Source organism: Rhinoderma darwinii, chromosome 3 (assembly GCF_050947455.1).
Source record: "Rhinoderma darwinii isolate aRhiDar2 chromosome 3, aRhiDar2.hap1, whole genome shotgun sequence".
Classification (NCBI taxonomy): Eukaryota; Metazoa; Chordata; class Amphibia; order Anura; family Rhinodermatidae; genus Rhinoderma; species Rhinoderma darwinii.
The window spans coordinates 319246002-319271471 of NC_134689.1; the positions used below are offsets into that span (position 1 = coordinate 319246002).

General features: G+C 45.2%; 1 protein-coding gene across 1 annotated transcript in view; it reads right to left on the reverse strand.

The window, feature by feature from the left end:
* Nucleotides 1-16815, reverse strand: part of LOC142750459 (uncharacterized) — a 33148-nt gene extending 16333 nt beyond the window's left edge. The window contains exon 1 of the mRNA XM_075859462.1: nucleotides 16676-16815. Coding sequence (XP_075715577.1) covers nucleotides 16676-16815 — 140 coding nt within the window. The remainder of the gene's footprint in view (nucleotides 1-16675) is intronic.
* Nucleotides 16816-25470: the final 8655 nt, after the last annotated feature.

Sequence of the window (25470 nt, forward strand, 5' to 3'; positions counted from 1 at the left end):
TTACTGCGTGGGGTACAGTAACAATGATGGGAAATTCAGAGCGTTACGTCCCTCATCAAGGCTGAGTAGTGCAGGATTTCCACAGTCCGTAGCGAGCAGTAGTATGTTGGGTGAGTATTATGTGTGTGTATGTGAATGTTATTGAAAATACACTCAGAGTTGGTTAGTTATATCGTGTAAGTCATAGGGTCTATGATTGCTTTGTAAATTGACATATCTCCGCTATCTATTGCTTTGTGCTGTGGGTAGACATCGGGTATATAATTTTATGACGAAGACTGAATGATGTACAGAATATATCTAGTATTCCCTAGATGTAGGAGAATTGACAGCAAGAGCGCTCAATGTGTATGAGTGAGGATATAGGAGTGGTAGTGAGGAAGGTGGGGTAAAACAACTGGAACAAAGGGGGAAATTTTAATACTTAAATCATGAAAATTGTGACAAATAACGTAAATGGGCTGGGTGGTGTTAAAAATGATGTACATGACAAATAGCATATGTTATGCATGTACAGTCTTTTGGTATGCGATAAAATAGTCTTGGAGAGACAAGGTATTCTGTATACATGTATTTTAATGTTGGTCATAATTGGGAAGGCTCAAGTAAAGGAATGTTGCTATTTTTTATTTTATTTTATTTTAGATCGATGATTAATATTGAAACATTAAATCCCTTCTTAGGTTGAGGCCGTCCGGATATCTGGTTTTTAATCTATAAATCCAGTATGCCTCCCTGAGATGGGTTTTGTGCTTGAGATCACCACCTCTTTTGGAAGGATGGATTTTTTCGATAGCATAGCAACATAGATTTTTGGTGTTTCGATTATGATGTACAATGAAATGTTTAGATGCGTTGGAGATATTAGTGATGTTGGTATTCCTCACGTAGCTAAGATGTTCCAAAATTCTTATTTTTAATTTCCTGTTAGTACAGCCAACGTACTTAAGTTGACATTCCGTGCATTCAATAATGTAGATGACTGATTCGCTGTTGCAATTTATGTAATTTTGAATGCTGAATGTATCTGTTTGTGTGGAATCACTGAATATTTTGGTTGGATAGGCATAGGAGCAAGTCTTGCAGGGGTGCTGCCCGCACTTGTAGAAACCCTTGGTTTCTAACCATGTTGTTTTAATGTTTTCATTTGATGTAAAGAGTGACGGGGATAAAACACTGCCTAAAGAGGGTGCCTTTCTAGCCACTATTCGACAGCCGTCTGCCAAGATGGAGCGTATACCGTCATCCTCTTGGAGAATGGGTAAGTTATTAGTGACTAATTTTTTGATTTGCCTAAACTGATTGCTCTGTTGCAAAATTAAAGTAGGTTGATTGTTGCCTGATTGAGTCATGGAACTTTTTTTGCTACACTTGTTGTTGTAGGCAAGTAACTCAGTTCTGGATTTTTTGGTCATGTATAAAACTGTCTGCTGAGACAATGCATCCAATTCTATCCAGAGGTGTAGTTATAGGATCGTTAGGGTATGTTCACACGCTTAACCAAAAACGTCTGAAAATACGGAGCTGTTTTCAAGGGAAAACAGCTCCTGATTTTCAGACATTTTTTAAGCCACTTGCATTTTTGGCGCCATTTTTTTGGGCCGTTTTTGGAGCTGTTTTCAATGGAGTCTATGAAAATTGGCACCAAAAAGTCCCAAGAAGTGACCTGCATTTCTTTTTCGCGGTCGTTTTTCAAAACGGCCACTTAAAAAAATGGCCCATCGGAACAGAACAACGTTTTTCCAATTGAAATCAATGGGCAGATGTTTGGAGGCGTTCTGCTTCAGATTTTTCAGGCGTTTAAGGCCCGAAAAACAGCCAAAAATAGGTCGTGTGATCATAGAGTTTTTTGCAGGCAGAAAATTCTGCCTCAAAATTCCGTTTGGAATTTTGAGGCAGATTTTGATCTGCCTGCACGCCGTTTGCCACGTTTTTCCCGCGAGATGCTTTTTCCGCTAGCAGGAAAAAACGCCAACGCCTCCCATTGAAATCAATGGGAGGCATTTTCAGAAGTATTTTGGCCCGTTTTCCGACGAGGTTTCTGCCTAAAAAAACTCTGTGTGAACTGACCCTGAGTCTTAGGCCTCATTTACACGAGCGTAATGCAGACGGTCCGTGAGTTTTGCTCAGCGTGAGTGCGCTGAAAAAAACTCACGACATGTTCTAAAAATCTGCGTTTTTCGCGCATCACGCACCCATTGAAGTCAATGGGTGCGTGAAAACCACAAAGGTCGCACGGAAGCACTTCCGTGCGAACTGCGTGATTCGCGCAAGAGCTGTCAAACTGAATGTAAACAGAAAAGCACCACGTGCTTTTCTGTTTACAAACATCCGAACGGAGTGTCTTAGACATGAGCGAACCGAACTTTACCGGGATCGGCCGAACTCGTTTTGACCGAACCCGGCAGGAGACAGTCACTGTGCAGGGTGCTGAAAGAGTTAAACTGGTTCAGCACCCTGGACAGTGACTTCCGATCCCAATATACGTGAACGTGTAAAAAAAAAAAAGTTCTGACTTACCGATAACTCCCGGCTTCTTCATCCAGTCTGACCTCCCGGGATGACAATTCAGTCCAAGTGACAGCTGCAGCCAATCACAAGCCAAGCACAGGCTGCAGCGGTCACATGGACTGCTGCGTCATCCAGGGAGGTGGGGCCAGATGTCAAGAGAGGCGCGTCACCAAGGACGCGTCACCAAGGACGCGTCACCAAGGCAACGGCCGGGAAGTTCTCGGTAAGTACGAACCTCTTTTTTTTTAAACAGGTTACTCGATATGGTGATCGGAATGCACTGTCGAGGGTGCTGAAAGAGTTACTGACGATCAGTTAACTCTTTCAGCACCATGGACAGTGACTGACGTCGACTAGCCTCATCTCTATGATGGCGGCTGCGCGAATATCACGCAGCCGCGCATCATACACGGATGACACACGGAGCTGTCAAGTGCCTTTTGCGCACGCAAAACGCTGCGTTTTTTTGTGCGCGCAAAACGCACACGCTCGTGTAAATGAGGCCTTATAGATATGCTATCTCCGATACATATGTAAAACCAAAAATAATTTTCAGGGGTGGGGGGGGAAATATATGTTTCCGGGTTGTGCCCCTGATCTTTTAACACCATAGCAACGCCACTGCCCAGCGATCGTACCTGTGGATAGGTGATCAATGTGCTTAGTGGGAAAACCCTGTTAAACTAATGCCTGAAAAATTATATCACATTCACAGGGATCCAGGAGGCTGAGATAACCCCAAGATCTCTTCATACTGTAGAGCTGTTGTCATTGGTAATTTTATTTCTCTGATAAATAATTAAAAGAAAACAAATTAAAGAGGCCACATACAGCCCTCTGTAGATAGCGCCACACACATCCCCCCCTTGTAGTTAACACCACACAGCCCCCCTGTTGTAGATAGCGCCACAAAGCCCCTCTTGTAGATAGCGCCACACAGCCCCCCTTGTAGATAGCGCCACACACATCCCCCTTTGTAAAAAATAGTGCCACACACAGCCCCCTTGTAGATAGTGCCACACACATCCGCCTTGTAAATAGCGCCACACACACCTCCCTTGTAGATAGTGAGACACACAGCCCCTCTTTGGTAGATAGTGCCACACACAGCCCCTCTCTTGTAAATAGCGCCACACACATCCCCCCTTGTAGATAGTGACACACACAGCCCCTCTCTTGTAGATAGCGCCACACATCCCCCTGTTGTAGATAGCACCACACACAGCCCCCTGTTGTAGATACCACCACACACAACCCCCTCTTGTAGATAGCTCCACACACTGCCCCCTGTTGTAGATACCACCACACACAACCTCCTCTTGTAGATAGCTCCACACAGCCCCCCTTGTAGATGGTGCCACGCAGCCCCACTTGTATACAGCACCACACAGCCCCCCTTGTAAATAGCACCACACTGCTCTCCCTTGTAAATAGCTCCACACTGCCCCCTGTAAATAGCGCCACACTGCCTCCCCTTGTAAATAGCGCCACACTGCCCCAATTGGTAAAAAGCACCACACAGCCCCCCTTGTGAACAGTGACACACAGTCCCCCCTTGTAAACAGCGACACACAGTCCCCCCTTGTAAACAGCGCCACACAGCCCCCCTTGTAAATAGCATTACACAGCCCCCCCTGTAGGTAGTGCCACAAACAGCCCCCCTTGTAGATAGCGCCACACACAGCCCCCCTTGTAAATATCATCACACACTGCCCCTCCTTATAAATATCGCCACACTGCCCCCCTTTGTAAACAGCGCCACACAGTCCGCCCTTGTAAATAGCATTACACAGCCCCCTGTAGGTAGTGCCACAAACAGCCCCCCTTGTAGATAGCGCCACACACAGCCCCCCTTGTAAATAGCATCACACACTGCCCCTGCTTGTAAATATCGCCACACTGCCCCCCTTTGTAAACAGCGCCATACAGTCCCCCCTTGTAAACAGCGCCACACAGCCCCCTTGTAAACAGTGCCACACAGCCCCCTTTGTAGATAGTGCCACACACAGCCCACTTCCCCCCTTGTAGATAGCAGCACACTCCACCCCTTCTAAATTTCGGCACACTCCCCCCATTGTAGATAGTGCCACACACAGCCCGCTATCCCTTGTAAATAGCGTCACACTCCCCCCTTGTAAATAGCGCCACATTCCCCCCTTTTAAATAGCGCCACACTCTAAACAGAGCGGTGAGCGTTAGCCTACTGCTACCACTCTCCACTCTGCCTGACGTGACTTACCGGAGGAGCCGGGGAGGTCATGCGCCGCAGGCAGCGGCAGAGTTCCTTCTGACTAGGGTTGGTGACAGCCCAGCAGTGGACCTGTCCAGACAACTGACCTGAGTCATCTGACTTCATGCTATTGACATAAGCTGCATGAACTCCCGACTCTTCCTAAAGCTGATCGCTGCTGCAGGTGTCCGACATACAGGGCGCCTATCAGCAGCTCTGCGGCGCCCCCCTTCCCTACCACCTAGTTGCGCCCGGGGCACATGCCCCTCCTGCCCCCCCTAACTACGCCCCTGGACTAAATACTCATGTATTCTGATACAAGGAATTAATTATCTTTCATTTTCCAAACTGTGTTTTTTTTCTTGGGGACAGTTTTGATTCATAAGGTCGTCTATAATGCATTTATAATATGTTAAAATCCCAGGTGTAGCCAAGGTTGAATGATAGGCAATCATACCTGTACTACTTACTACAAATTACTGCAAATATTGGCATTATCTCCATATGATGTCCTTCACACAGTGACTTTGTACACATAGATAAGCAGTTTTCAGCAACTGGCAGCGGTGGATTTCAGTAGTTTTTATTCTCAGGCAAAATAGAGACTCATCAATTCAGCTACTTGTTCACAATGTAATCGTTTTGTTGCTGCTTTGTAGAGGCCATGTAATAGCTCATATACTATAATGTAGAGATGATAAAAGTCAGAATCTTATTTATGGTTATCCTGCCATGCTTATTTTACTTTTATGTGTATTATTTAACTTATGTGCCCTGTCTACAATGCTGGTCTTTGTTGTAGTTATTCTGATAATAGTGCGTATACATTATATAAAGACTTTGTGGGTTTCATCATGTTTTTTTGATGTTTAAAGAAATGCTAAAAACAAATAATTGAATCTAAATGTTACACAAATTAATATAATCTGTTGTTCTCTGTGAATCGCTATTTTAGAAAGGTTCACTGTAATTTTCTTTACTAGGTTTACACACATGAAGTGCAGAAAAAATATCTCCCTCATGATATTGGCACTTGGCAGGTATACAAAAAAATAGTTTTTTCCGCCCACAAACCGTGTCGGGAAGCCACATACGGATTAAAGGATTTCTGCAGCGGATTCTTTTACAAATACACATGGGATTTTTCCACTTGAAAAATCCATTGTGTAAACATAAGTACTAAGGCCTATGTGCTACTGCTACCTCTGCACCCCTAAAGCTACACCTCTGTTTGCCTAGATCTATTTTAGAATGGGTTCAGAAAATATATTTTGAGATATGCATGAATGAGCTGATTTCTCATGATACTCAGACACCTGTACATTACATCTTCACATTGAGAAATTGTCATTTTTGCAGTCCATCCCCGCATTCAAGAATAAATGTTCTTAAAGTAACTCTCCAGTCTTCCCCTCAGGCCTCATTCAGGCGAACAGGTCCGTTTTGCGTCTGCAAAAAAGGACAAGTTTGTCATGCGTTGTAGTTCCGTCTGGCATCCTTGTGTGTTCCATGTGTCATCAGTTACTGATGTCATGACCTGCCTAAGTAGAGTCGTGTGTTAATGAACCTTCCCTTACCCATCCTATCCCTCCACCCCCACCTTTAGGAAAGACACGTGACACCGAGGTTGGATGTGAAATGGCCACAGCAGCCGTTTATTAATTTCACAGTTTTTTATAAAAACAATTTAAATCCGAAACATTCGGATAACTAGTTAGGAATCCACCAGAGAATTCCTCCTAATAATTCACATGACCCAACATGGGTCAGAATCATAAATAACAATTTTAACGTTAACATTAACCCGAGCAGAGGAAGTCCTTGAAGCCCTTTCAGATATTCCTTTTTTAAGAACACACCGAGTTAGCCATCTGCAAACCAGTAATTACCTCCAGCCGTAAACCAGCTCGGAAGCACCGTTCACCTCTGCAGATGGCTCCAACCACTAGAAGTCCACTTCAAAGGGATAACACCCGATGAAGCCCTCAAGTGATATACCGACCACTAGAAGTCCACTTCAAAGGGATAACACCCGATGAAGCCTTCAAGTGATATACCTTCCACCAGAAGACCACTTCAAAGGGATAACACCCGATGAAGTCTTCAACCATGTACCTTTTTTGGGGGACGCATACCCCCGATGCGACCCCCCCACCATTTTGTACTGACTGGCCTCAAGGACTCCCCCCACCACAGCGAAACAGGCCTTGACCACCTTAAGCCTGTGAGTTCCGCCACACCACCACCGCCCTTTCTATTCCTTCTGCTATCGCCAAGCTCCAAAGATCAATGCCAACCTCGGTCAGATGAACCCCATCACTCCTCCAGAAGTTCCCCACTCCTGACTCTAAATCCCTGTGCCGCACGCAAATGCCCCCGTTTGTTTGCTACAAAACGGGACACCGCCCGATTAACTTTAATGCGAGCCTTATTGACTCTCTCCACTGACCTAGCCAACCGCCAATGTTTCCTCGGGACTATGTCCGACCACACTATCACCAACTTGGGATAAGAAACCCACAAACACAACATATCGTGTTTGATGTCCCGCACCAACTCACGAAAGGGGCGGACTCCTAAGTCATTCCCACCCACGTGCAACACTAAGACCTCCGGAACCCTATCAAGCCGGGCATATGTCTGGAATTCCGCCAACACCCTGCTCCATGACATACCTCTAAATCCCAGCCAATGCACAACCGCATCCTGTCGCGGAATGCGCAACTGGCGACCGTCCGGGCGGACGTCCGCCCTCAAAGCCCCCCAGTGCACGTAAGAATGGCCCAGCAACCACACCAAACACGGAGGCGAATCTGAAACAGAAAAACACTTAGACACCACCATATAAAACATTTCTTTAAGCGTTAACAACAAACCTCATAACAAATGGGGGCGGACATAGGACTTAAATCTGTTGGACTCCCAACGACCAATACGCCGAACCCCTTCATCATCCAACCCCCAGCGCCCCGCTTCAGTTGCTGCGCCAATCCTGAAGGAATGAGATGAATATGAGCCCGCCGCGACACCAACCGCCGTCAGACATTTTTTTTTTTTTTTTTTATACAGCTCCAAACTGAAACCTGGACAAAACGACCCGTCCACATGACGTAACAAAGGCAAATCTGGAGGCCCCGCTCGCGGCTTAGAACCCTGCCTGCACTCTACTGGGCACATAACCGACCCCGGGAGGGCGAACAAAACTATCAGCTTACCCTTCCCTAATTGGTCAGTTTTTGAGAAAAACCCCGCCTCCCAGGCGTCCCCTAACCAGTACAAAAGTGCCACCAACCTGTCTCTATCCGTATTGACGTCACCCAACTCTCTTACCCACTCCTCCCACTGCCTCCAACAAGCAGAATAAGCACTCCACGTCGTGCGCGCCAAAGACCTTTTTACCAGTTGTTCTACGGGACCGAGACCAGATCCCAAAGATGTTCCAGACAAGCCAAACCGAGACGTTCCGCTCCCGGTGCCAATTGCCGAAACCGGTCCCACCGCGAGCGAGAAAGAGCATCAGCGATACAATTCCGTACTCCCGGCACCTGCACCGCCACCACCCACGCGTTCAACGACAAACACACCAACACTAAATGTCGCAACAATTGAACTACCGGAGGAGAGGACGCCGTGATGTTATTAATGGCCAGCACCACCCCCATGTTGTCGCAGTAAAAACGAACCTTCTTATCCCTGAGCCTGTCCCCCCAAATGGTCGCCGCCACCACGATGGGGAACAGCTCGAGCAGGGCCAGATTCCGCGTGAGTCCACTGGACACCCAACTAGCCGGCCATTGACCTGCGCACCACGGACCTTCCCCGTAAGCCCCAAAACCGCCCGCCCCAGCCGCATCCGTAAAAATATTCAAATCACTCGTATCCTGCGCTGGGGCCATCCACAGCGAGCGACCATTGTACTGGCCCAAGAAGTCATCCCAAACCTGAAGATCAGCTCGGTGCTCCTCCTTGAGCCGCACAAAATGATGCGGCGCACGCACTCCCGCCGTTGCCGCCGCCAACCGTCTACCAAACACCCTCCCCATTGGCATAATCCGGCAGGCGAAATTCAACTTCCCCAGCAGCGCCTGAAGCTCCCGCAGCGTCAATTTCTTCAGTCTACAAGCCCGCCGTACCTCCAGCCTCAAAGCACCCAGCTTATCCGCAGGGAGACGACACTCCATTGCCACCGAATCTATTTAATTCCCAAAAAACAAATCGTCGCTACCGGGCCCTCCGTTTTTTCTGGCGCCAAAGGGATCCCAAAATCCCTTGCCACCTTCTGTAGTGCATAAAGCAAATTACCGCAAACCGGCGAACCCCCCGGCCCAACGCACAAGAAATCATCTAAGTAATGGATCAACGAGTCGACCCCGGATACTCCCCTCGTTACCCACTCCACGAAGCTACTAAACGCCTCGAAGTATGCACCAGAAAGGGAACACCCCATCGGAAGGCACCGATCCACGTAAAAAGCCCCATTCCAAAAACAGCCCAACAGCGGTTGGCTTTCTGGATGAACTGGCAACAACCTGAACGCCGCCTCGATGTCGGTTTTTGCTAGCAGCGCGCCCGGACCCGCAGCCCGCACTAAACCCACCGCCTTATCGAATGAGGTATAAACTACGGAGCACAACTCGTGATCTATCCCGTCATTTACCGACGAACCCTTGGGATACGATAAGTGTTGAATTAAACGAAATTTTCCGGGCTCGCGCTTAGGAACAATACCCAACGGGGACACAACTAAATCTTTTACTGGCGAATCAACAAAAGGCCCCGACATGCGACCCAACGAAACTTCTTTTAACAATTTGTCCGACACGACCTTGGCATGCAAGTAAGCCGATTTTAAATTCCTCCGCGTAACCGGCACCTCATAAGGAGGCGGAGGAATAACGAAACCAACACAAAACCCCTCGTAAAGCAATTTAGCCGCCGCCCTATCCGGATACTCATTTAGATAAGGGGCCATCTTTTCCACCCTCACCGGTGACACCCCCTTGACCAGCCGCGGAGGACTGGTTCCCTGACCTCTTTTCACGCATACATTTTGCCGCCCCGTGTGATGCACCATTACACTCGGAACACACGTGCTTGAACTTGCACGTGGCCCCGAACTTACACTGGCCTTCATTAAATTGCCAGCAAAACCCAACCTTTCCCCCACCGCCTTGTCCAACCTGACTAGACTGGCCTCCTTGGCCGGCACTCCCGGGAAAGGACTGCCTAACCGGAGCCGTAACCCGTAACCAGAGAGCAATATCCTTCTGGTCCCACCGAATCGCCGGCCGAACCGCTTTCCGCTGACGGAATTGCTCATCGTATCGCAGCCACGCCTGACCCCCATACGCCCTATGAGCCTCCCCAATGGCATCAAAATAACAAAACAACGCCGAACAATTTTCCGGCGCCTTTTCCCCTATCACACTGGCTAATATGGCGAACGCCTGCGACCAATTAACGAACGTCTGCGGGATAAGCCTATACCGCCGCCGTTCCTCCTCGTCCTTTTTACTCTCGTCCCGCTTGCTCTTATCTAAATTAAATTTAGCGAGCGGCAAGAGAGAAAAAATCTCAACATATTCGTCCTTCCAGATCCGCTCACGCACCTCCTGCTTTAAATGCGCCCCCAACGGACCTTCGAAACAAACATACACCTCCCCACGAGCACGATCATCAATACGCACCCGATCGCCATCTTTTTGCGCCTCGGTCTGTACCGACACCGCGACCGCCTCTCTAACCGCCGTCACGGGCCGCGCTTGTAACAATCCCACGTCCCTGGGACCCTCCCAAACTACCGCCGGGGACACTTCCGTGACTACCGGCGCCACCGCCCTATCTAGGCGCCCGACCAGCTCTCTCAAGCAACCCACTAAATCTGCCAGACCCGCGCCATCACGCCCGCCCGCGCCACTACCGGCCACCGATGCGACGCTAGCAACCCCCCCGCCGACACCCGACATAAAAATCGCTGGATATGACAAAGATGGAGTTATACACTCACCGGGCTGCACAGGCGCTGTGTTCCCGTCAGCCGGACCATCCTGACCTCGACGATACGCGTCCAGTTCACCTTCCTCCAGCTCCTCTCTCGCAGACGACTGGCCATCCCACCGACATCTTCGGAACGGAGATGATGAAGCGCTGACCGATAGGCCGGCAACCTGCCGCCCGACCGCTGGAACCCAGACTTCCGACCGGACCTGCTGCCTCGACGTCGCTGTAGATCTAGGCGTCCGTCTCGATGATCCTGAAGAAGCCTGCCCCCTGGCCGGAACATCACCAGGCGGGGCGGCCGTACCTTGTCCTCCGAATCTTCCATCCGATGGGGGAGGGGTGACAGGGAGCCCGGCCTGCGACTCCCTGCATACCGCCGGACCCCGTCGCGGCTTGGGATTCCTGCCAGGACGCAGGGCCTGGGAAGAGGCGGTCCTCCCAGCTGCCTGGCCTGCAGCGTCCGTGATCGGGCTCCCTCTGCGACGCCGTGTCCGCGGGACTGCCTCAGGACTGAGGCGCTCTGGAGGTCGGGACCGCCGGGAGGGACGGGTCGACCCGGCCTGAGTCGCCGTCACCCCCGGCAACGCTCTCTGCCTGCTCCGATCAGGAGCGGTTGTTGCCGACTCCCCCCCCGCCGCCATAGTAATGCTAGGAAGGGGGCCGGGGGAGGGGAGCCTGTCCTCTGCAACAGACCCGAACGCCGGGCCTGCCGTGGCGAAACGGCGTCCGGGATCCTAGTTAATGCAGCCACGGTCTCCTCCAGCCATCCGGGACCGTGGTGCACAGCAGCGGCGAGCAGCCGCTCTAATAATAATGCCTCCGACATAGGGAGTAGCGTGGGCAATGGGGAGCTTGTCTCTCCCTGTGTTACTTCTCCCGCTGCTTCCGGCTCAATGCCGAAAAACAGCGGGAAGCCCAGCAACGGCCCCCTGACTCCTCCTTATCCCTCCTCCACCTCCTCCTCACTCTCCCTCCAACTCTCCCTTACCTATTAACCCTTTCCCTACCAGGGAGGTCATGGAGGCTTCCCCTTAAGCCCTGCAGGCTGCGTCCAGCCTCTTCTATGTTGGGGCATATTTCTTTATTTTTAATTTTATTTCTCTTAATTTCTTATTTTGCTTGTGCGTGAATCACAGACAGCACACGGATGTGCATCCATGTGCTGTCCATAATTTTCACACACACACATTGACATCAATGGGTGCATGATGCACAAAAAACGCACAAGAATAGGACATGCAGTGTTTTACACAACAGAAACACACTGTGTGAAAAACACTGCATGTCTGAATGGCCCCATTGAATTGCAGTTTCGTGTGACGACCATTGTTTTAACGGCCGTCACATGGACGTATTAAACATTAGTGTGAATAAAGAGTCATATACTATTACCAGTCTTTCAAAAAGCGTAAAAAAAACAAACTTTATTAAATAACAACACATAAAATAGAGTTCGAATTGGATAACTGTATATGGGCTATATACAGAACAGCGAGGCACATAAGTAGCAACAAAAAACTCATGTACAGAGTGCTAGCAAGCCATATCCGGAGTAGCTACAATAGTGGAATATTACATGAACAATCGGGTATACCAAAGCAATATATATAGCAAATTGATTTCCAAGACAATATGCATGCACAAATGAGTCTATGGAGGTGAAAGCAGTGGTATAAATGCTATATACAGCTGAGAGAGTCACAACCTCTGGCAATAGTAAATATACTAACGCTTCAACAGAGAAGAAATAGTCTCCCCAGAAGAAAACCGTGGTATGAATAAAAGGAAGTGGCATAACTAACCCATATTGTTCAGATGTCCTGCAAGCCCAAAGACGAACCCCGACGCGCGTTTCGCGTAGATAGCTTTATCAACCACCTAAAGCCTTCATAACATATAAAAAGGCTCCGGGTGTTGGTCATCATCAGCTGCATTTGTGGGTTTATAAATATCCTTTTAACAAATTCACACACTCAGCCAGCTATCAAATGGGGTTTACTACTGCAACATTCCACTCATGTCAGGAGGATAGTCAGGTTAATTATACATTATTATTTTTGTTACATGTTATGTTATATCTTATATCTTGACATTATTATACTTGTAGTCCTTAGTCTAAAGCTAGGGAAACAAAAATCAGGAATGACAGGTGAGCATGGTTTGGGGTGAAATATCACATATCATGTTTTACAAAAGTTCTATAATGGAATATCCATCTGTGTAAACATTTTAATGTAAAGCTTGAACCCCTCCCCTATCTATTACTAAGTATTTGTGTCAGGAGGAGATAAAGGGACTTCTCAATTTTTCTAGCAAATAAGTTAAACCACTTGAAAGACCAGCCGCTACATGCTCTATTAGGCTATGTTCACACGGGGTATTTTGCCGAGTTTTTTGACACGGAAACCGCGTCGCAAAACTCGGCAGAAACGGCCCGAGAACGCCTCCCATTGATTTCAATGGGAGGCGTCGGCGTCTTTTTCCCGCGAGCAGTAAAACTGCCTCGCGGGAAAAAGAAGCGACATGCCCTATCTTCGGGCGCTTCCGCCTCCGACCTCCCATTGACTTCAATGGGAGGCAGGAGAAAGCGTATATCTCGCTGTTTTATGCCCGCGGCGCTCAATGGCCGCGGGCGAAAAACGGCGCGATAATTGCCGCGAAAATCGGCGTGCAGGGAGAGGAATATCTGCCTCAAAGTTCCAAACGGAATTTTGAGGCAGATATTCCTCCCCCAAAATACTCCGTGTGAACATAGCCTAAGACTGGACAATCTACTAGAACAGACTTTCCACCTTCTTTGTAGTAAGACTACAAGATAGACCTAAGATTCCTCAGGCTGGTATTCCACAGAGCGTTTTTATAACAGTTTTGTTGCGATTTTTATGTGCTTCTTAATTGCTGTGAAAAACAGGTTTTATCGTGAAACGCCACGGTTTTGTGGTGCGGCTATTACAGATGAAGCACATTGAAACTGCATCGCAAAATCATGGGGATTTGCGGGAAAACGCATTTATTACAGTGCCATTTTACAGCAATTAAGAAGCACATGAAAATCGCAACAAAACTAATAAAAATGCGATAAAACGCTTTGTGGAATCCCAGCCTAAAGCATGTTGATCATTCTTCACTCTCAAAGAAAATCATTCATCCTTCAACCTCTCCGGCATTTGTTATTACATTTCTAAAAAATAAAAATAATAACTATAATACTATCCACTATGAGAAGAGGAGACAATCTGACTACTGTACAGAGGAAAGCATTAAGTGAATTGCAACTATTGGATGATGTTGTAATCAAACCAGCAGACAAGGGGGGGAATATCGTGGTCTGGCCGGCGGTCAAGTACGAAAGGGAAGCCCTGAGACAGTTACGTGATAAACAGACCTATGTTAAACGAACACACAGCCCTTTGCCTACTTTTTCCTCAGAATTAGCGAAAATTCTTAATAAAGCCTTGGATAAGGGACTTATTCCAAAGAAAATATATGAGGGACTTCTGATTGACGAGCCCAAGATTCCAACGCTCTACATTTTGCCCAAGGAGCATAAGAGTCTAACGGACCCCCCAGGACGTCCAATCGTGTCAGGTATGGGTGGTCTTTGTGACCCAATTTGCAAATTTGTTGATTATTATCTAAAACCTTTGGTCACCGAGCTCCCCCCATACGTCAGAGACACGACGGAAGTCCTTGGGAGATTGGATTGAATCCAAATTGAGTCAGATATGATATTAGTTACGACAGACGTAGAGTCGCTGTATACATGTATACGGCACTGTGATGGTCTTGAGGCGGTCCGCTTCTTCCTGGGGACCAGCAACCGGGATGGCGAAATGTGTGATCTAATCCTGGAACTGTTACAATATATTCTGACACATAATTTTTTTGTGTTCAAGGATCATTTCTACCTACAGACCAGGGGCACCGCCATGGGTGCGGCCTGTGCGCCATCCTATGCAAACCTGTTTCTCGGACTCTGGGAGAGGCAGGTTTTTCTTGGGGATGGCGCCCGGGCCGCTGAACATGTGCAGTGCTGGCTTCAATACATTGATGATGTTTTGTTTATTTGGCAGGGGTCCGAGTGTGATTTGGCGGTATTCATGCAGCAGTTGAATTCCAACTCTTTTAACATCAAGTTGACCTATAAGGCACATAAACACCAAATAGATTTCTTGGATGTACAGATTTTTACTGACCAGGATGGATTCCTTCAGACTGATGTCTTTCGTAAATCCACATCAGTTAATTCACTGCTGCATGCTACGTCCTTTCACACTCGCCCAACTGTCAAAGCCATCCCGGTTGGACAATTTCTTAGGATGAAGCGGATCTGCTCTACTGACAGGCTGTTTGAACGACAGTCTGATGAACTCAAATCCAGATTTTCGGACAGAGGGTATAGCACACGCCTCATCAAATCAGGGTATAATAGGGCTAGAAGAACACCTCGCTGCGATTTATTGCGAATTAAAACCCATTCAACGGTCGATAATAATATTCGCTTTATCACAACTTTCAATAATCAGTGGGACAATATGAGGTCCATTCTTGGGCAACACTGGTCAATCCTGAGATCGGAACCAGCCTTGGCACAGTGTTTGCCCGCGAAACCCATGATGACTGCTAAGAGGAGTAAAAAGCTCAAAGATCTCCTAACTAAAAGCCACTATGTACCCAAATATGTCAACCCTTTTAGCACGAGAGAACCAAAAGTTGGATGTTATCCATGCGGTGACTGTAGTGCATGTCCCAATATCAGCAGAGCTGGTGACTTTGCAACAGCAGATGGAACACGAACCTTTAAGATTAGGGATTACATTTCATGTAGTACTACACATGTAAGTGTACTACGCACTCTGTGGATGCCCTAAGATTTATGTGGGCTTAACATCCAGGCAGCTGAGGATACGTACCAGAGAGCATGTTCGTGATATCGCTGGAGTTAATGCAATCAGCGATCTCAAACAACTTAAAAGTTTGCCAAGACACTTTAAACAGCACCATGGATGCAATCCAAAGTCTCTTAAAATTCGTGGAATAGACCGCATACATTGTGGCATCAGAGGGGGTAATCTGAGGAAGGTTCTGGCCCAAAAAGAGTGTATGTGGATCGTCAAATTTGGATCCATGACTCCCAGTGGCCTTAACAAACAATTGAATTTCGCCCTGTTTCTTTGAAATTAAAATTTTATTAAAAAAAAACCCTACCTCCATATGTTTTTAAGTAAATTTTAACTTTGTGTCTTTTGTTATGGTACATAGGTTTTTGATGCATCATTTATCTCGACAGCCTCCTTTGGACAAGATTTTGAACTGTAGAGTTGGACTGTCTCCGAAACATCGATAGATTTTATATATATATATATATATATATATATATATATACTTTCTTGGAATATGTACCCGTATAGGTTGATAGCCGACAACTAGTTTTTTCTCATCTGTGTTAATATATAATGTTTTATATACATTTTATGTCCCCATTCTTACTTTTGTATGTCATTTACACACCCTGAGGTCACATTTATTATTTATATATCTTTTATAATAATATAGACGTTGCATCATTATTTGTGTGGTATTAATAACAGTGCACTTCTGTTTTTATATATATTATATTCACTATGTCCGTGGGAGATTCTTCTTCCTCTTATCTAATTCTGCAGGCTTGTACTGCGGCATTAGTCATAAATATCATTTTTTGTTTTTTGTTTCTTACTTTGTATCTTGCACTACGTTATGAGTCAATGACTGTTTTAATATATTCTCGGTTGAGTCTTACACATCTCGTATTGGATATTGAGATTTTCATTATTTGCTGTATGCACATAATTTTAGATAATATTTTCTCTTAATTGATTTTAAATCATGAGGATAACATTGAATGTCGGCATATACTGTGGGTTACTGTTTATGTTCTATGTCAGTATTTACCTTCGCTTCTCCTTGTCTGTTCCTTGTCCAATGAGGAGCGCGCCTCTTCTGTGCGTTGCTGACGTGCGGCTGGGGGCTGGAAGTGGGGCTTGCCACAATTCCGGTTTCGGCAGGAGACGTGTGCCGCTAACTCCTGGCATCAACAAACATTCATGTCAGCTGCTGCCCACCCTATTTAAAGCAGCAATTCAGTAGACACGACAAACCCCTTGAGGAAGCACAACTGTGAAACGCGCGTTGGGGTCCTGTGCACGACTATCAGACTGTGTTACCAACTACTAATGTGTAAGACTCTTTTGTAACAGAGGGTAAAGGTGGCTTCACTTGTTCTTTGGGTGACTTATTTATTACCAGCACTTGTAGTTCGTTTTCTTACAGATTGTTATGTACTATTGGCATTATGCCGTGGCAAGATAACCAGTGCTTTTTATAGTGTTACCACCCATACTTCATAGTTTACCCTTTGAGTGTCTGATACCTTTCATATATATTACAAACAGTCTGCATTTACGTGTTTTTTGACTGGAACTGTATTAGTGTCCTCCAGTCCTTTTGTACCTTTTTAAATACTTTGTGTATATGTTATTGTGTGTTAATAAAGTTACATTTTAATACATGGCCTCTATGCTCCTTTCCTTTCTCTAGTGTTTAATAGTAAACATACTAACGCTTCAACAGAGAAGAAATAGTCTCCCCAGAAGAAAACAGTGGTATAAATAAAAGGAAGTGGCATAACTAACCCATATTGTTCAGATGTCCTGCAAGCCCAAAGACGAACCCCGACACACGTTTCGCGTAGATAGCTTTATCAACCCCCTAAAGCCTTCATAACATATAAAAAGGCTCCATCATCAGCTGCATTTGTGGGTTTATAAATATCCTTTTAACAAATCCACACACTCAGCCAGCTATCAAATGGGGTTTACTACTGCAACATTCCACTCATGTCAGGAGCATAGTCAGGTTAATTATACATTATTATTTTTGTTACATGTTATGTTATATCTTATATCTTGACATTATTATACTTGTAGTCCTTAGTCTAAAGCTAGGAAAACAAAAATCAGGAATGACAGGTGAGCATGGTTTGGGGTGAAATATCACATATCATGTTTTACAAAAGTTCTATAATGGAATATCCATCTGTGTAAACATTTTAATGTAAAGCTTGAACCCCTCCCCTATCTATTACTAAGTATTTGTGTGAGGAGGAGATAAAGGGACTTCTCAATTTTTCTAGAAAATAAGTTAAACCACTTGAAAGACCAGCCGCTACATGCTCTATAAGACTGGACAATCTACTAGAACAGACTACAAGATAGACCTAAGATTCCTCAGGCTGGGATTCCACAGAGCGTTTTTATAACAGTTTTGTTGCGATTTTTATGTGCTTCTTAATTGCTGTGAAAAACAGGTTTTATCATGAAACGCCACGGTTTTGTGGTGCGGCTATTACAGATGAAGCACATTGAAACTGCATCGCAAAATCATAGGGATTTGCGGGAAAACGCATTTATTACAGTGCCCTTTTCACAGCAATTAAGAAGCACATGAAAATCGCAACAAAACTAATAAAAATGCGATAAAACGCTTTGTGGAATCCCAGCCTAAAGCATGTTGATCATTCTTCACGCTCAAAGAAAATCATTCATCCTTCAACCTCTCCGGCATTTGTTATTACATTTCTAAAAAACAAAAATAATAATTATATGCCAGTAAAGACGGCTTAAAGGAGGGAATTTATTAACTTTTCTACGCCAGTTTTCTGGCATAGAAAAGTTGTAAAATGACACAAAAGTCTGTTTGTGGAAACAATTTCAACCTTGGTGCTGTTTCTGTTGCTCACGGCACTTTTCTAAAAAGTGGGCAGAACTTAGCAGAAAGGGGCAGGCATTCCCGCTGCCGGAAAAATTTACTATAATGTACGCCAGAAACTGACATAAATTATACTACAAATCTACGCCAGCTCATAGCTGACTTAGATTGGACTCTCTGGTGCACAGACGGCCAGAGATTCGCCTAATTTATTAAGAGCCGTGCCTCTTAATAAATTATGCACACGTTACTCCAGCGATCTGCATATTAAGACTGGGGTAAAAAATGGCGGTCTTAGGGTAAAGCCACACGGAGCGGCCCTGACACGGTCGCAACGCGGCCAACAACCGCGCTGGCACTATGTAGGCGCGGCTGTCAAATACCTTGTTAAGGGGTATTCTGGTTACATGCTCATGCGCACTGCCGCTCCATTTATTCTCTATGGGAGCGCCGGAGATAGCCGAGTGCAGTGTTCGGCTTTTTCCGGCGCTGCCATAGAGAATGAATAGGGGGTAACTTGTTGTAACCTGCAAAATCGTGCGACTGTAAAGGCTGTATTAATTCATGGCCACACGATTTTGCAGATGTAGGGACATTTTACCCGCATTAATGTGCGGCCACTAACAGGCTGCTTGACAGCCGAACCGAACATAGTGCCGGCGAGGTTGTTAGCCGCGTTTCGACCGTGTCAGGGCCACTCCATGTGGCCTTACCCTTAATAAATCTCACTGGCCAACGTTTATCATAAATGGCTTCATTTTATTCAAGTATGTCTTTTTAATGGACATATGTTGTGACAAATTTATGACTGCATTTGCCCTCTTTGGTAAACCTGACACAAAGATCTATCAACGCCTTTACTTTTCTCATTGGCTAACATTACTCCACTTTTTCTAAGACAAGGTCTGTGTGGAGTAGAGATGCAGCTTTTTTTTCTCATTTGCGACTTTTTAAAAAAAAAGTTGCACTTTATAAATGTGTCTAAATCCTGGCTAAGCAGTAAAAGTTTTAACTTTGGTTTTACAAACTGACTTGCATGACACAAATGGCTCTAAATTCTGGTGCAAATGTTTAATAAATGGATATAAAATAGTTTGAATAGTGGATTAGACAAAATTTTGGAGTCAAATGCACTAAAAAAGGTGTAAAGACAGTACATTGATAATTGTGGGCCAAAGTATCGGTTTATGTATAGGTCTTCTACAGATTCTACACATAGGGACAGATTTACTCAGACTGTCGTTTCATATGCCAGTCTTAGCTATCTGCTCCGCTGGAGTCTTTTCACTGGCCACCCTTCACCCCACCGGACACTGAAAAAAATGGATGCTTACCTCATTGCTCCTCTTCACTTCTTCCCCTTTGCGGCTCATGCAAGGTCGTAATACATGGTAGTGTCAGGGCTTTTATTTGACGCAGCGATCAACGTCCTGAGTGCTGCGTCACATATAACATCCTGACGCTGCTTGTGTCAGTAAGTTGTATGAGCCGTGGCTCTTAGTGAGAGCTTGGGGGAACTCGGAGGGGAGAAGGAGAGCCGTGAGATGAGTATACTTTTTTTTTTCTAGTCTGATGGGGGGTACTTATGGGGGGCAAGGTATGAGGCACAGCATTGCCCTTTGCCTTGGTACGCCCCACAGAGTAAAATCTAAGCCAGCTAGGAGCCTGCATAAATTTACACTATAATTTACATACTTTTTTGGTGTAAATTATAATAAATTTGTTGGGCGCAGTGGCCCCCCCCCCCATTTTTGTCAGCTACACCCCCTTTTTTTAAAAAAAGGCAAGGTAAAAGACCCAAAAGTCAAAATTTTCAATGCAAATTGCAACTTTTGGGCCTTTTTTGCGACTTTCCAGAAAACGGGCATAGAATGGTTCACATATTCCCCACATAGGCTCCACAGTTTTTGGTCTAAGGTATATCAAGATATATGTAGTATATATAGCACAGCGCAGAGCTATATTATTATCATCCAGCTGGCATGTATAGGACTTGGCAGAGCTATGGGATTATCATCCAGTTGGAATATATAACACAGAGTGCTGGGTAATTATTCAAATTAAATCAATTCATTTTTCACTAGAGTTCCTCACAATTCATTTTGACTCCGAATTGTGAAATTGAGTTTAATGCAGTCAGAAGAGGGAGAGACGTGTTATGGTGCACGGAATACAAGGCCGTCATCTCCAACACAAATACATTATCAGCACTGCCCCACATCAGCATTGTGACGCTGCAGCTAGTTCTTTCAATGGGGCCAAAAGTTTTTTCAGCCACTACGAGACATTGATCATTGCCTCAGGAGACACTGCCTTGATGTGACCTCTGAGGAATGATAGAGACCAGAGAAACACAGCTCATCTATCTCCGTCCTGCCTTCTCCTCCAGGGACATTCAGTGTCTGTGTCTACAGGGAGCTTGAAGAGAAAGATAATGGGCGGCACTGTGAAAAATTCTGGAGGTGCAAATAGAGAGGGATATAACCTAAAGTCACATCACAGACAGAGGAGCAACGTCAAAAATGCAATAGATATGCATAGATATACAGATATCGTAGGCCGAAATGAAAGCAGCGCTGTACACAGCTACCAAACATCCACTTATTTTCCTGACATTTGTGAACGTGTGAACAAGGTCCGGGAGGATCGAAATGTTAAATCGTTATTACTGTCATACCTACCTACTGTATTTATGCTATTGCATTGTGGAATAAAATAAAATGTCACCTTAATTGCAAAGTTGGTTCAGAGCGTGCTGTGATTTTCTACAAGTAGCTCGCCACATGCTGCACTCACTGGGTGAGCTCTGCATCAGTTCGCACAAATCTCTTTTTAAACATATAAACAAAAATCTGCATATTTATCTAGTATGTTTATTTCCTGCATGCTCTACAGTACTTACAGGTCTTTTAATGCATTAAAATAGAATAGAAAACGGTGACAATCAAAGAAAAAAACCTGCAATTTACAATTGCATTTGCTTATTTAGAAACTGTGCTGCAATAGGATAGAGATTCTCCCCGAACCTGCTCGTATAACACTAAACCGCCTTCCAGATGATAGCAATTCAAACAGGCTATTACACGGGTGTGAGCTGTCCCCTAAGATTTTGAGCTGCTCTACTCACACACTGCTCCTCATAAATACTTTATAACTGCAAAACATTACAGCCAATAATGGCTTCAGCAGTTTTAGCCACTCTACATTACTCGCCTTAAGAATAATTTTAAAGAACCAGGCTACAAGCTGAAGGGAAGGACCTCCAAGGTTGTATTCTCAGGAATACTGCCTGTGCCATGCGCATCACAGGAAAGACAGCGGGAGCTCAGAGTTAAATGCATGGCTTAAGTCTTGGTGTAGAGGAGAAGGCTTTGGGTTCCTAGAGCACTGGGCTGACTTTTCATTGGGGTACAAACTGTATTCTGCAGATGATTTGCACCTAAATGGAAGGGGGTCCGCTGTGCTGGGGAGAGAATTCTAGCTGGGGTGGTGGAGTATTTAAAGAGGCTCTGTCACCAGATTTTGCAACCCCTATCTGCTATTGCAGCAGATAGGCGCTGCAATGTAGATTACAGTAACGTTTTTATTTTTAAAAAACGAGCATTTTTGGCCAAGTTATGACCATTTTTGTAGTTATGCAAATGAGGCTTGCAAAAGTCCAAGTGGGTGTGTTTAAAAGTAAAAGTCCAAGTGGGCGTGTATTATGTGCGTACATCGGGGCGTTTTTAATACTTTTAATAGCTGGGCGTTCTGATGAGAAGTATCATCCACTTCTCTTCAGAACGCCCAGCTTCTGCCTGATCATGCTGTGACGTCACTCACAGGTCCTGCATCGTGTCAGACGAGCGAGGACACATCGGCACCAGAGGCTACAGTTGATTCTGCAGCAGCATCAGCGTTTGCAGGTAAGTAGCTACATCGACTTACCTGCTAACGCCGATGCTGCTGCAGAATCAACTGAAGCCTCTGGTGCCGATGTGTCCGACACGATGCAGGACCTGTGAGTGACGTCACAGATCTGCACTGCCAGAAGCTGGGCGTTCTGAAGAGAAGTGGATGATACTTCTCGTCAGAGCGCCCAGCTAGTAAAAGTATTAAAAACGCCCCGATGTACGCACATAACACACGCCCACTTGGACTTTTACTTTTAAACACACCCACTTGGACTTTTGCAAGCCTCATTTGCATAACTACAAAAATGGTCATAACTTGGCCAAAAATGCTCGTTTTTTAAAAATAAAAACGTTACTGTAATCTACATTGCAGCGCCTATCTGCTGCAATAGCAGATAGGGGTTGCAAAATCTGGTGACAGAGCCTCTTTAAACTAGGGCTGAGGAGGGAGGTCAATGTAGAAAAAAAGGGGTAGTTAGGTTAGAGAGGGGTCAGACTATATTGGTGGGGGGAGAAACAGACTGTGGGGAGAGGACTAGGCAACAAGATAAGGAGATCCTTTTGTTACAAAAGAGCAGTGTAAATAAAAATGCCCAAATAATGTCAAATAATCACATTTCTGATAAGAAAAGTGAAAAATTGAAAGGCAAGTTAAAGAGGCTCTGTCACCAGATTTTGCAACCCCTATCTGCTATTGCAGCAGATAGGCGCTGCAATGTAGATTACAGTAACGTTTTTATTTTTAAAAAACGAGCATTTTTGGCCAAGTTATGACCATTTTTGTATTTATGCAAATGAGGCTTGCAAAAGTCCAACTGGGCGTGTTTAAAGTAAAAGTCCAACTGGGCGTGTATTATGTGTGTTACATCTGGGCGTTTTTACTTCTTTTACTAGCTGGGCGTTCTGACGAGAAGTATCATCCACTTCTCTTCAGAACGCCCAGCTTCTGGCAGTGCACAGATACAGCGTGTTCTCGAGAGATCACGCTGTGACGTCACTCACAGGTCCTGCATCGTGTCGGACGAGCGAGGACACATCGGCACCAGAGGCTACAGTTGATTCTGCAGCAGCATCGGCGTTAGCAGGTAAGTCGATGTAGCTACTTACCTGCAAACGCTGATGCTGCTGCAGAATCAACTGTAGCCTCTGGTGCCGATGTGGCCGACACGATGCAGGACCTGGGGCAGGAAGTGAGTGACGTCACAGCGTGATCTCTCGAGAACACGCTGTGTCTGCACTGCCAGAAGCTGGGCGTTCTGAAGAGAAGTGGATGATACTTCTCGTCAGAACGCCCAGCTAGTAAAAGAAGTAAACACGCCCAGATGTAACACACATAATACACGCCCAGTTGTACTTTTACTGTAAACACGCCCAGTTGTACTTTTGCAAGCCTCATTTGCATAAATACAAAAATGGTCATAACTTGGCCAAAAATGCTCGTTTTTTAAAAATAAAAACGTTACTGTAATCTACATTGCAGCGCCTATCTGCTGCAATAGCAGATAGGGCTTGCAAAATCTGGTGACAGAGACTCTTTAAAGTGTATGTTCACAAATGCCAGAAGTCTAGCAAGCAAAATGGGGGAGCTGGATGCCTTGGTACTGGAAGAAAATATCGATATAGTTGGTGTTGCTGAAACATGGCTGGACTCTTCACATGACTGGGCTGTAAATCTACAGGGTTTTACACTGTTTAGGAAAGACAGGGCAAATAGGAAAGGTGGTGGTGTATGTCTGTATGTGAGAAGCGATATGAAGACGAGTGTGAAAGAGACAATAGTGGATGAAGACTGTGAGGAAGCTGAAACCTTGTGGGTGGAATTACAAAGGGAGGTAATCACTGAAAAAATTACTTTTGGTGTAATCTATAGACCCCCCAATATAACTAAGGAGATAGAAGGTCAGCTATATAAACAGATGGAGCGGGCTGCACAGGCTGGTACTGTAGTGATAATGGGAGATTTTAATTTCCGGGATATTAATTGGCGTCATGGTTCGGCTTCAAGTGCAAAGGGGAGACATTTCCTCAACCTGTTGCAGGAAAATTTTATGGGCCAGTTTGTGGAAGACCCGACTAGAGGTGAAGCTCCGTTGGATCTGGTCATTTCTAATAATGCAGATCTTGTTGGGAATGTCAATGTTCGTGAAAACCTCAGTAACAGTGATCACAATATAGTTATATTTTACCTATACTGTAAAAAACAAACACAGGCTGGGAGGGCAAAAACATTTAATTTTAAGAAAGCCAATTTCCCCAGGATGAGGGCTGCAATTCAGGATATAGACTGGGACGAACTAATGTTAAATAATGGGACAAATTATGAATGGGAGATTTTCAAATCAACTTTGGGTAATTATAGTGCAAAAATTATTCCTTTAGGTAACAAGTATAAATGACTAAAATTAAATCCCACGTGGCTTACACCTTCTGTGAAAGGGGCAATACATGACAAAAAAAGGGCATTTAAAAAATACAAATCTGAGGGTACAGCTGTAGCCTTTGTAAAATATAAAGAGCTTAATAAAATCTGTAAAAATGTAATAAAATTAGCAAAAATACAAAATGAAAGGCAGGTGGACAAGGATAGTAAAACAAATCCCCAAAAATTCTTCAAGTATATAAATGCAAAAAAGCCAAGGTCTGAACATGTAGAACCCCTAGATAGTGGTAATAGGAATTTGGTCACAGGGGATCAAGAGAAGGTAGAGTTACCAAATGGGTTCTTTAGCTCTGTATATACAACAGAAGAAAGAGCAGCTGATGTAGCTGGTGCCAGTGCTGTTAATATATCAGTTGATATACTGAATTGGATGAATGTAGATATGGTCCAAGCTAAATAAAATAAAATAAATGTGCACAAGGCCCCGGGACCAGATGGGATACACCCTAGAATTCTTAAGGAGCTTAGTTCAGTTATTTCAGTCCCCCTTTTCATAATATTCTGAGATTCTCTAGTGACTGGTATAGTGCCAAGGGACTGGCACAGGGCAAATGTGGTGCCTATTTTCAAAAAGGGCTCTAGGTCTTCGCTGGGTAATTATAGACCAGTAAGCTTAACATCCATCGTGGGGAAAATGTTTGAGGGGC